The 13,235-nt window shown below is 40.9% G+C and overlaps 1 protein-coding gene across 2 annotated transcripts in view; it reads left to right on the top strand.

Moving 5' to 3' along the window:
• The window catches only part of ca16b (carbonic anhydrase XVI b), a 100,005-nt gene that overhangs the window by 69,995 nt on the left and 16,775 nt on the right, over positions 1-13,235 (top strand). For both annotated transcript variants that reach the window (XM_034870222.1, XM_034870224.1), the window contains exons 7-13: positions 1,794-1,951; positions 3,036-3,228; positions 7,566-7,750; positions 10,696-10,804; positions 10,924-10,973; positions 11,171-11,915; positions 12,798-12,936. In XM_034870222.1, coding sequence (XP_034726113.1) covers positions 1,794-1,951; positions 3,036-3,228; positions 7,566-7,750; positions 10,696-10,804; positions 10,924-10,973; positions 11,171-11,915; positions 12,798-12,936 — 1,579 coding nt within the window. The remainder of the gene's footprint in view (positions 1-1,793; positions 1,952-3,035; positions 3,229-7,565; positions 7,751-10,695; positions 10,805-10,923; positions 10,974-11,170; positions 11,916-12,797; positions 12,937-13,235) is intronic.

The following is a 13,235-nucleotide window of genomic DNA, read 5'->3' as shown; positions in this document are numbered from 1 at the left end:
AAAACCAGTTCTGATCTTCATTGAGACATTTGTAATTATGATTTCCCTCCTTGTACTGTCTGGAGATGGATGTTTGATTTTGTGCCATGGTAAGGTTGTGACTTTTGTGTTGAGCATTGGTAGGGTCTGAATAAGTTGGGAAAAAAACACATGAAGGGGGAAAAGCTCACTTAGAGGCCCCAGATTCAGAAAATGGGTTGCTTATTGCAGGGGAATTTCTGCACTCAAAATTCCATTGAAGTAATTGCAGTAAGGAAAATGGCCTATTTTATCAGCTGGAGGGCCATTTCACCTGTGTGCTGTTTTCCATTTCACAGAGGTATTTAAACTCCACGTTTCTTTTCTATACAATCTTGATAAAGGCAAAATGCCAAAACAATTTGGTTGGTTATACTAGATTATTTTATGACTCTCAATCAGCCTCCAAAAATGGGTATATGGACCTTAAATTTATATTGATATTTAATAAATGGAATATGGTGAGATGAGACAAGTTTTATATTGATATGCTTTGATGTTGCATTACATAACCTGTTTCTTCCATAAAGCTGTGCCAGTGTTTGCATCTCTCCTCCTTCACACTCTCCGTACAACACCCGCACTCACTCTCCCTCCCATTTGTGTCTTCCTCCTGCAACACGGAGGGAGACCCAAATGTTGATGAATGTTGATATGTTGTGCTGGTGTATATTTTTCAAAAAGGATAGGAAACCCTGTCTTCTCTTTTTATTTTGATCAGTCTGTTTTAGTGCTTGTGACATTACACATGTGGCTTTGACTTTTAACGCCATTTAGCCTAAAAATGCAGAGATTTTTTTGTCCAGTATCACCCGCCCTACTGTGCAATTCCACAGATGTTTTTGCTAACACAACAGTATCACTCATCTCCCAGATGACAGAGAGCTCAGTGTGGGTGTGGTGGTTTTTGGACTCTCTTCCTGCTGGCTGCTAAATCCCCTCCCTCCCTCCCTCCTGTTAGAGTGGTTGGTTTTCCGCTAGCTCGTTATCCCACAGTCATCCATCCATCAGCATCTCGGCGGCCCATGAGCGATAGGGCACGTACACTGTCTGAAGACAGGGAGAAGAAAGGCTGTGAATACTGAATTTGACTTTGAGTACAGATGAGGCATGGGGGCAAGGCTTCCGGTGCCTCAGTAGTATCATCAGTCCTATCACCCCAAGCCTCTGCTTTTTTAGATAAGTTCATAAACTGTGAGAGATTGGATTTGACATGAAGTCAGCTTTATTTGGGTTTTTCACTTCATAATTCAAGGAAAATGCAAGCCCCCTTGCATAGCCCATGGCATGTATTTGCAGGGGCAATAGGGATCTTCCTGCTTGTTTTTTTTCTTATTTTTTTACTTTTTTCACACGGCCTTGTCTAGTTTTGATCCTGGAGGCTAGAACAGGTCCGGTAATCATTTGGATCGGTCTTAATCCCTGTGGCCCATCAGACAGTTGTTACATGGAGAAAAGCAGGCTGCCACCCAGCCACAGATCAGCTGCCGAGCAAGCCATTTTAGCTGACTCCCGACCCTTTGCTCCTTTCTACGGAGGACCAAAGGGAGATCTCTGAGTACAAAGATTTTGCCAGAGTGATAACAAGAGGTGAGGCTTTTAACTGCCGTCACCATCATTCCACTTGTGGGGGTTTCAGGAAAGCAGTTAAATTGCCACAAGGAGAATGTAATGAAACAACCCTGTTAATGTTGGTGTTTAGCCAAGCATTGCAGGATGGTAGAAATGTGGTATTTTTATACCCTGATAAGTTTTTCTGCCCATACTCTAACCAGAAAAGGAGACCAACCTCAAGCCGTTCATTCTGAGGGATTTGTTGCCATCATCAGTGGACAGTTATTACCGATACACCGGCTCCCTGACCACGCCGCCCTGCATCAAGGTGGTGGAGTGGATCATCTTGTCCAGGCCAGTGTATCTGTCCCACTCACAGGTGTGTTAAGTCCACAAACACACACACACACACACACACACACACACACACGCACACACACCTCATCATTCTTCCCAGACTCATCTGTATATGAAACCATAACTATCTATATAGTGGATGAGTAAGCAGGTAGGGGGAACAAATTACTAGCATTTGATTAATAGTGTTATGTAACTTTTATACATATGTCTGAGACAGTGACTATGGGGTCATACACAACTGCTGTACACAGAAGTTGGTTGTCACACTATTAAAGTTGTTTAAGTGCAGAAATGTTCAATACTTTAAATTATTGCAGTAAAGGTTTAACATTCGTTAAATGCAAATGTTAGCAATGTACAGACTCGCCTATGAGCTTTATAGCAGTTTACCCCCCAACTGTTTTTGCCATTTGTGATTTTGAGAGATAATGTATGCCAACTCATGCCCCATGCTTTTTGCTGATCCCATACACAGTCCTTTGCTGCATCTTTTATACATACAATTCTTGGGTTACCCAGCTGCATGTCCTCTAGAGCGTTCTGTGTTGTAGAATTTTGAGGGCTCAGTGGAATTTATATTACCTTGCAAGAGGACAAATCTTTTGTTCAGAAATTACTTTTGCTGCCCGAACATTGACCATCGCCACAATGTTTGTGACGCTCACAGATAGTCTTTTATGAACCTGTAATTCACTTCGCCAAGCATGCATAGGACACATTGATTTCACAGTATCTGTAATGTGTAGTCATTACTGCACGCGGCAGGAGATCATTCATGGCAATCAATGACCACAAATTTGCCCCGTTGAGAAGTTTCAGTCCGGTAGGTAGCCAGGAGGATGATTAAGGTCCGTGCCCGCTGGTACCTGTGGTGTGAATGTTTCTTGCAAATACTCTATGCTCTCATTGTGAACAGTCAGCTGCTAGCAAGTGGCTACATAGGCAGTCCTGCATAATATATATTGTATTCAGAACGCGCACACACACGCGCGCGCACACAGACAAACACAGACACACACACACACACACACACACACACACAAAGAGTAACTAAGGCACTTTAGCATGGCTTCAGTAGCTATTCTCTGCTTCTTTCCTTCTAGCTGGAGGCCTTTTACTCAATTTTTACAACAGAGCAACAGGACCACGTCAAGTCTGTTGAGTACCTGAGGAACAACTTCCGGCCCTTGCAGGAACTGGACAGTAGGAAAGTCTATAAATCAGCTGTAAAAGACGCATGGCAGAAAGATTTAACTGAAGTCTTAGGAAGTCCTCACAGCACTGAGGCATCAAGAGGTAAGCTTTGTGTTCTATATTGTATTACATTTTCCTTCTCGTTCACACTATAACACCACTGATCTAACTCAAGGATCTCCTGTTTTTTGGTAGTTTTTAGTACTTGTGAATTGCTGCCTTAAATACTCACAGTACTAAGAGTTATGATTGAACAATCACTTTTTTGGGAAAAACGGTTTTGCAAAAATTACCTTCATGGCGCCACGGGGCTTGGTAGTAAATTGTTGTCAGATACCAGAGGCTCCAATAGCTTGTTCGTTTACAAAGATTTTAATCATGTTAGCATATTGCTTATGTTATGTTAGTGAGCTAAGCTACCTAGTCTACATTAAATTAAGTTTTACTACACAAAAAAAAGTAGCAAGCTATAAGATACAGCAACTTAGAAAAAGTAGTTTACTACATTAAAGCTTTATTTTTATTTTATACATCTATGTACATACAGTACATGTGTGTGTTTGGCGGTGGCATGAGTGATCCTTAGCAGTTTTACTTTAGGCCAGACAATTGCAGAAAAACCTATTGCAGCTGGCTAGTATTACTGTGGTAATTTGAAAACTTACAACTGTGATGGTAGGAGGGGGATTAAATGGGCTGCACCTGATAACTATAAAGTGTAGGTGGCAACCGAATGCTTGAATCCTGTTGACAGAATGGTTGACTGCATTTTAAGATGTACGAATAATACACCCTCTGACCACAAAGTAGGTTGCAACGGCAGAGTGGCACTGTCCGTTTTTCTGCTTGTGAGGGCTGTGCAATTAATCAAATTTTAATCAAGATTACACATTACATTTTGCTAGGTAACTCTTGTCTGTCTTGTGAATGAAAAAACTTTCACAGTTCAGGTTGTTTTAACTTTTGGTTTGTTTACTGTTTGACTGTCAATATTGACCAAAATAATTGTGATTTTGATTTTTTTCCATGATCGAGCAGCCCTGCTTCTTGTTGACTTCACAGGAAGTGGAGCAACTGCAGAACCAGTGTTTCAGAATGTTTGACTTGCATCATTAATCTAGTTTAATCTTTAAAATACAAGATTCCCCCTTTTAACAACATATTCATCTTATTTATCCAGCTGTGGAACCGGCTGAACAATAAGAAGAGATTAATATTTATTTTTGTTGTGTAGGGCTGACCTCACAACAAGTAACAAAACATTAAACAGTAAAATAATTGCCAATTATTTTTTGTCATCAATTAGTTGAGTCTATGTTGTAAAGCATCATCATTAAACTACATGTTAAACTGTCTCTCAATGTCAGACCTCATTTCAGCTGCCTAAATCTGCCAATTCTGTCAGTTTTTTCTCCATTTTTTTTATTATTATTAAATTAACCCGTAAGGTAATTGTGCACCAAAACATAGGGAGAGGAAAAGAATGTCACCTGCGCGTATGAAAATCAGTTTTGGGAGATACACATCCCAACAGAAGAACAAATGAGAACAGATGAGAAACACATTCCTATATTTACAGTGCTATCTTGCGCTACATTGTTAATAAGGAAAGAAAAACACTTCTTCAGCCGGGACGCCAACTCCAGGTTTTCTGAATGATAGCTGTCAATCAAGATAAATTAAGGAGGTCTGTGGGTAAAATCGCCTTGAAAGAAACCAATCATAGAAGGGCCAGGGGATTATCCAATAAATAAACTGTTGTTGATCTAGACTAAGGTTGGAGAGACACTGGACTATAACATATATGGAGTTTATAGAATAGTTCACGCCATTAACGTTGGTCAGAGACAGTTTAAAGGGAATCCTTTTTGTCTTCACAACAGAAAATTTAGCAATAATTGTTCAAATATGTAAGGGATGATGTAGAGTTTAATTAGCACGGCAACTGGATTCTCGCCATATCACTACGCAGGATCACATAGCATGAAAATCCATTTTGTCAGGCTTGAACTAATGCGTTTTTGTCTGACCTATCAGCTTACTGAACTAATCAGTGTCCAATAAGTAGCTACTGGCAGCTACAGGCGGGGTTAAGGTATGTGTCGGCGGCACCTGTTTGTTTAAAACAACAATAGAAGATGTGATAGACAGATGGTTCATCCAATCACCTGGCAGGTGTTTTCTGAAAATGCCTGCCCTTTTCCAAACAATTTCCATTGACTTTTTTTTCAGATGGTTTTCTGTTAACAAACCATTAGGTGGTTGTTATTGTGAATTGAACCCCTTCAGGGTGATGCAGGCCCCCCCTCCCTTCGTGTTTAGGTCTTGCTGAGTGACCTGCACTGCACACTGCCTGGACTGGGCTTCTGCAGGCTTTGAGGCTTTGGAAGCCAGACCTGGATAGTGCTTAGAGCAGAGCCGTAGCAATTAGCTTGGCAGTCGGAGCACTATTGTCAACAATCTGCTATACAGAAATAACAGACCGTAGAATAAAACCCCTGCATCCCCTATTTTTGTTTATAACACCGCATTTGCACACGTGATGTGATTGGTTGCCCTGATTGAACTTAGAACCTATAATATTTAAGATTATATGTTAAAATTTCTGATGGAACAGGAATGTTGTGCAGCTCAAACATGTAGTTTTAATCTGAGTTTCTTTTATTTATTTTTTTAACAGGCCCTAGTCTGAACATGTTTTAATAGCATTTCAGTGGACACATTTAGAATTTTAACGTTTAAAACGGAAATAATAAATGTTTGACTTATATTCTATATCTGAACTGGTATCAGAACTTATTGCTGCAATCAAGACATTTTGAATACATTATGATGTATTCAAAGAACAAGTTAATATAATGCTCAGACCTCATGCAAGGCTTGATTAGAATATTTCTGTTTGACTCTTTTATGTGTGCATCTTGCAGTGTTTGCTGTAACAGAACAGTATAGAAACTATTGAGACTAATGAGAAAGGCTGCTGCGCCTTAAAGTAGTATTGTTGGTGTCTGGCGGGGAGAATTGATTGGGGATGCTTGTGATGAAGTTGGAGCACTCTCACAAGGCCGATCAGCAATCATTATTAATATGTGGCACAGCTAAAATAGACCCATACAAATTAAGTTGTGAAATTGCTTTTGTGGCATTATGTCAGTAGCAGAATGAATGTGGACCAGTGTCTCTCCATTTTTTTCCGCTTCCCCTCCCTCCTGCTTGTTTCCTCTTTGTGTCTCTCTTGTATTTCAATTTTTCTGTGCTAAAATGAAAGAATTCAAATGTAATGGGAGGCGCTGGGAGTAAACGGTGTAAGTAATGCAGCCTTTAAAACCAGAAAAAACAACATTTATGCGACACTACAATATACAAAATGGAAGACGATGTTTAGTCTCATATCACAATATGAGTATATTATTGATATATTGCCTAGCCCAGTTGATGGTGAAAAGAATAACGGCTGACAGGATGCTAATGATGCAGGCAGTACAACCATTATGATGTATTCAGCTGTTATTAAGATGCTGCTTATGAGCTGCTGAAGTTGACAATGAACATCCGACAGGTTATAATGTATTTCACACCTGTCACACCTCATCAACACCCAAAGACATTCTTGCTATTGTGTGTGGGTTTTCCTTCTGTGCCCTCCTGACTTATTTCCTCTCACCCTCTCTCACTTTCACATATCATGGTGCTTAATTTGCACCATAACATCACTTTGTAAATGGAGAAAACGGTGACAGTTTCAATTTGACAGAAACCCTTTGTGCACATAATCAGCTGACACTGGTTTTGCTACTGATTGCTGTTGCCCTGATGTGTTGAAAAGCATGTCCAGATTCTCCCTTACTTGTACTGACAGATCCCTGTGTAAATATCCGTGCTGCAGCCTACACTGCCACCTTGAGGCTAACTTAGAGGTTTCCTTTCATCCTCCTAATGCAGCCTGTTTAATATTGCAAACTTGTAAATTGTGAGTGGGCAGTAACTTGCGGTATTATCTCTACTACATGTTTATCACAGCACCCAGCTGTTTGGTATTCTACCTGGAATCTTATTCAGTGTTGTGGCATTAAGAGGACCCTGAGAGCTGAAGTTGTACCTGATCCCATTCAAGCTTCCAGGAGTGTCTTTTGTTATTGAGTTTCTATAATATTATATTTTTATTTTTAACATATTATTATACTCTTTACTAAAGTAGAAATGGCTTTGAGTCAAGTCAGCAGCAGACAATAATACAGTAACAGGCTCGTTTAAAGGCAACCTGCAATTTGCCCGCACACATCATCAACAAACACAAAGACATCTGGTCAAGCAGTCCTCACAACACAGCCTTTCATTTTCACCCAGCTGCATTCAAACGGAGGAAAAAGTGACATTATCTCTTGTTTTTTCATGCTGCTTTTTTTAATCTTACTACACCCTACTTTTTCGTCTTTCAGTGTGCAGCAGTGCCCCAGTAAGCATGAAGATCCAGCCACTGAACCAGACAGCATTGATGGTGAGCTGGGAACGCCCTCTGACTGTCTACCACCCACCCATCACCAGTTACATGGTCTCTTACAGCTGGGTGAAACGTGATGTTGCTGATGAAAAGACCTTCACCAAGACTGGGGACCAGAGCATGGTGTGTACTATTTTCAACACTGACTAACATCTGCTCATACCAGACCCAAGCAGTTTTACAGAATTGTCTTGTAGATGAGGTTCAAACATCTGATGAATTCTGCGCTTGGCTGTTGGTTGATATGAGGGCCAAGACAATCCTCTGTCACTTACTTGTCTTAGAATAGACACGTAGGACTGTCACACACACTGACAAGTAAACTGACATAGGTAATGTTTTGGCAATGCGCCTGTGGCCTTATCCCAGTTTAAGCCTTTTCCATCTATTATTTTAATCAGGGATGCAGGTCAGTATAGGCTCAAAGATAAGTTATAGCAAAAAGTGAATCAGATCACAGCAATATAAACCAAATCATGTTTTATTTCTATTTTGTAGTGCACATATTATGCCCATTTTCAAGTTCATAATTGTGTTTATAGGTGGTGCCAGAATAGGTTCACATAGTTTAATTTTTCATACATCATATTTTGTTGTACTGCACATTTCTCCAGCTACTCTTTTCACCCTGTGTGTTGTGCTCTACGTTTTAGCTACAGACTTAGGCATCTCACTTCTGTTCCATCTTTGTTAGGAGTCGCACATGCGCAGTACCTAGGTAAGGACAACTAGCTAATCAGAAGCAGGGTATGAGGGCATGCAATGCTAGAAGCTAGGGGAGCATTATAACATGTGTTCAAAGGACAACAATAGAACTGTTTGGAGCACTTTGTGAACAGTGTTTTCTGTTGGAGATGGTAAGTCCCTTTGCGTTGGACTTTTGGGCTTTTTCACTTTATAAGCCTATAACATGCAAGTAAAAGATATATAACACAATATGGCACAAAATAACACAAAATGTACCCCAACTCATCATTCAATTAAATTACCTCTATTGCTATTTACAGTTTCAATCTAGATTGCTTTGGTGTGAATGGCCCGATGTTGGAGATATCGGTTGTAGAGATTTCGTTTTTCTCTCGAATGTGATGGACCTAGATGGCACTCAGCTTGTGGCTTGTAGCCACTAAACGTATCACCACTACTTGTGGACAATAGGCTCATGACTAAATGTAAACATGAATAGCTTACCCTAAAGGCTCAGCTGAGGAGGACAAGCCTCTTATCAATGAGTATGCTTCCTTTTGTCCACAGTGGCTGTGGTTGGAAAGTCCTACATGTACAAGAAAATAGTTCATACATAAAACTGCTCACAACCAGGTCTGTGGATTATCTTGAGTTACCTGGTCATGATTTCAGGAAATAGCTATTTTTGTTGAGTTTTTTCAAATGTAATTTTTGGCGCTTTTAATACCACAACCCGAGTCCCATCTAGTTCCATCAGATTCAAGACAAGGCAGTCATCTCTACTACTGAGATCTCCAAAACTTAGCAACTTGCACCAAAAAAGGTAAAAGGAGTAATCTTATTGAACATAAACTGTCATCTTCTAGGAACCCACACAGGCAACTGTGCAAACAAGTCCTTTGGATCTCAGTGAAGTTTTTGACACCAGTGAACTACAGGGCTGTTCTTTTTTGACACAACATATTCTTCTCGCTGGTCACATATCCTTCCATTTGAAGGAATCCAATACCCAGCTGTGCATCTCCTTCAAAGCCCACTGACCCCCAACCGTCTTTACAGTCTGCATGGCTGCCTCTTTAGTTATAAACAGTGCGGGTGCAAAACAGTCACCCACTGGTTCAGAGACCTGGCAACTACTTCCTGCTGGAAATGCCATATCAGACACAAATCATTATCCCGTGTGTTTTTTTCTTTATCTCTTAAAGCCTGCCTGGAGGGGATCTTTAACCTACCAACTACTTACCAAAGCTTAGATACTATGGACGGGCAGGTTGAAATTAATACAAAATCAAACATTAAAGAGCTCCCTCACATATGAAACTAGTTTTATCCCTAGCTGGAGATAAATTAACATTTATTTAATTCATTTAACTCCTGCACCCATCTGACATCAACGTCTCACTTGCAGCATGTCCAGAGACCTGCCACAACAGTTCTGTTTGATGTTAAACATAGAAATCGCCTCACCGCAATTTCAGTTTCCCCGTGCTGTTGACTTTCTGCTCTCGGCATCCTCCAGCTACATTTACTGACCTTTTAGCTCCTCATCAGCAATACTGCTTCCTGAGGTCCTCTGGCAGAGCTGTCTTATCTCTACAGCTAAGTCTTCATTTTCTATATTCTGTAGTCTTAGCATGAGGCCCAAGCATTCCCTGTTAACATCGCCCATTCTGTGATATAACTTGTTTTAGAAGGTTAGGTAATTTCTTAAAACATCTATTTGAAACCATGAGACTTGTGTAGCTTCTTGCTGTCTTTAACAATAATCATATTGATGTTTTTTCAAATAATGGATTCATTACTATTTACGTATAATATCTTAATGTTCTGTTTAAGAGCTTAAGTTAACCTTGTTATTCTACATGTATTGCAGATGGATGACTGAAAGAACCATTGTTGTGTCCACGGGGTGCTCTATATGGTTACACTCAAATAATACAGTCATCAGTAGCTTTACTGACTGAGTACTCTCTCCACTTCTCTCTCTGCTGTCAGTCTTTTTTATTTTGCCCACTTCATTTCCATTTCAATTTTCAGCTTCTATCTCTGGACACCTTTTTATCTGAATTATTTTCAAGAAAAACTATCTCTTCAACACCAGAGGCAATCACCCATCCGTTCTCAGGGCCATTTTAATACAAGTAAAGCCATCTTGAAAGTGCACAACACAATTAAATTAGGCAGGAAATTAGGTTTAAACTATATTAAACTTGTGGGTCATGCCATGTTGACAGAACAGTGGTTTAGCTTAGTACATTTTAATTTCGGGCAATATGAATTAACAGCGTCCACACTTTGAAATGTATTTTTATCCACACATTCAAACAGTATTTACAACAAGTGGTCTTAAGTGCATACGTATGTGCATCTTTTCTTTGCAGAAAGCCGTCATCACTAATGTGTCCCCTGACGTCCTGTACCTGTTCAGAGTGCAGGCAGTGTGTCAGCATGACCTGCGCAGTGATTTCAGTCAAACACTGCTGTTCATAGGTACCTGGTCAAAACCCTCCAGCCATCAAGGCATCATGTATTCTTAAAGAAACACTTTTTTTCACTTCAGACACCCACAAATGTTATTTTAAAAGCTTCCTTGTCTTTTTGTTTTTCAGCTAATACAACAAGAACATTTCAAGGGTCTCGGATTGTGAAGACTGGGATGGTGAGAACAGAATTTCTTTTCGTTAGAAACATTCACGTACTTAATAATAATAATAATAATAATAATAATACATTTTATTTATAATGCCCTTTACATTTCACAAGGAAATCTCAAAGGGCTACAATTAATAGGGAGTTAAAAACAGTTTCCAGAGTACTTCTGTTGGATAACCACCTTTCTCTGTCTGTGTCCATCAGCCCACAATTTCTCCAGCGTCCTCGGCGGACATGGCTCCCATCAGCTCTGGTTCCTCCACTTGGACATCCTCTGGCATCCACTTCTCCATTGTCTCTATGGCAACAGGAATGGGCCCCTCCTCTAGTGGCAGCCAGGCCACAGTGGCATCAGTGGTGACAAGCACCTTGCTAGCAGGCTTGGGTGTGGGCGGAGGGGTCATTTCTTCTTTGCCCAGCTCTGTTTGGCCCACACAGGTGCCCCAAGCCACACAGAACCCAACCCGTCCATCCGTCCCGCCTACAAAGTCTAGCACCGAGCAGCCAGCGCCCCAGGGCTCCGAGCCAGACACCCCGTCTGAGGAAAAGCAGGCCCAACGTGAAGGCGAGGATGAGGAGAAAGAGAAAGAGGAGGAGAGAGGAGAGCAGGAGGAGGGAGAGGATGAGAAGAAGAGGAAGAACAAGACTGGTCCTGGTAATGAGGAAAAGCAAGCCAACAGCACTGTGGCCAAAGAGCCTTTAATCCCCACCCCCGCATCCACAGCCAAAGAGAAAGGAGAAGGGAAGCCTACGGTCAAAGGCACCACAGTACCCGCAAGCACCGGTGACGATCAGTCGGTCAACGTAAAACAGAAACCAACAGATGTAAATGCAGTCTCCACACAGGAGGCTGGTAATGACACTGCAGAGATGCAGATTCCCCAGAGCTCCACAGTGTCTCCAAAGATCAGTGATGGCAAGAGTCTCTGGCCTTTCTCTGTCCACACTGGTGAGCAGACCTCTTTCTCCCACACAGATATGACACAATATTGCTTGTTGTCCCTTCCCAAACGCTATTTTTCTTGTTGTCGTACAAGGCAAGACTTCTCAGCGATGCAGAATTCTGTAGTCACTACCAACAGTTTAGCACCACAAATGAATTGATTTAAGAAAGTGACTACACTGGTTTCCCATTTCAGTCAACGATAAAGTTCCAGGCTTTTGTGTCACTACAAGATAGAGGTCTGGAGGCAGAAATAAACTGTCTGCCATCGGGGTTCTGCCTCGAGCAGTCCCTTTTAAGCAATTTTTGAAAGAGTTTGCTTCAAGGGAGAGCAGTTTTCAAAGTTTCTTTCGCCATATTTTTTACTCTTACAATGTTAGATATTAGTGATCATGTTAGTGTCTTTAACATTAATTTAAAGCTGTAATCAGGCTGTTAGTATTCATGCTACTGTTTTGGCCAAAAAGAAGGTTTGGTTTTCTATTCTTCTAATGCCATTAGCTGTAAAATTAACCATCCCATCCGGGACCCCTTCAGGATTAATAATGACTTGCTCGCTCTGCACTTTACTTACTTTTAGGTTTATTCTTAACTAAGAGAAAAATTTAGCTCAAACCAAGCTTAAGTTGATTTTATTTAAATAACAGTGAATTTTTAGAATAACAATTTTTGACTTTGGCAACTAGCAGTGGTAACATAAAAAAATACACTTTGGCAGACATCACAGCATGCTAATATACCCCTGGCCCTCATGGCCAAAAGTATGCTAAAATGAATAGCTGTGGATGCAGGGAGGGGCCCATAGAAAATGCTATTCTACAGGGCCCAGAATGTTGTGCTACGCCCCTGTTTATAGGAATGTATTAATGTGCATGTATTACATTCCAGACCGGACCATCTTGTCCAACGTGACTCGAACCCCTCACCCAGGGATGGGCAGGATGGTGTGGATTGTCCCCTTGGTGGTGGTGTCAGCTCTCACTCTGCTATGCCTCCTAATGCTACTGATTGTGATGGTCTACTGGAGGTGAGTTCAATATACCTAACCTCCTTCCTGTCACATTTTAGTTCTAAAATGGTTTGCTAGAACAATAAAATGGCATTACATCAAGTGCTATTACATAGATAAATACCTCATCTTAACAAGGGTATCCCTGATAGGGTTATGAATAACTAGCTGCCCCTCACCCACACTGACCCTACCCATACATTTTTTCACAGGTATCGGGTTAAATGACAAGTCTGGATTTTGTTGTTAGTCTGTTCCACATTCAGACCTGTCTACTTTTGATGCGTCTGTTTTATCAACATGCATGCATGTATCCG

The sequence above is a fragment of the Etheostoma cragini genome, chromosome 4, assembly GCF_013103735.1.
Source record: "Etheostoma cragini isolate CJK2018 chromosome 4, CSU_Ecrag_1.0, whole genome shotgun sequence".
Lineage (NCBI taxonomy): Eukaryota > Metazoa > Chordata > Actinopteri > Perciformes > Percidae > Etheostoma > Etheostoma cragini.
This window is presented reverse-complemented; position numbering and strand designations above follow the sequence as displayed.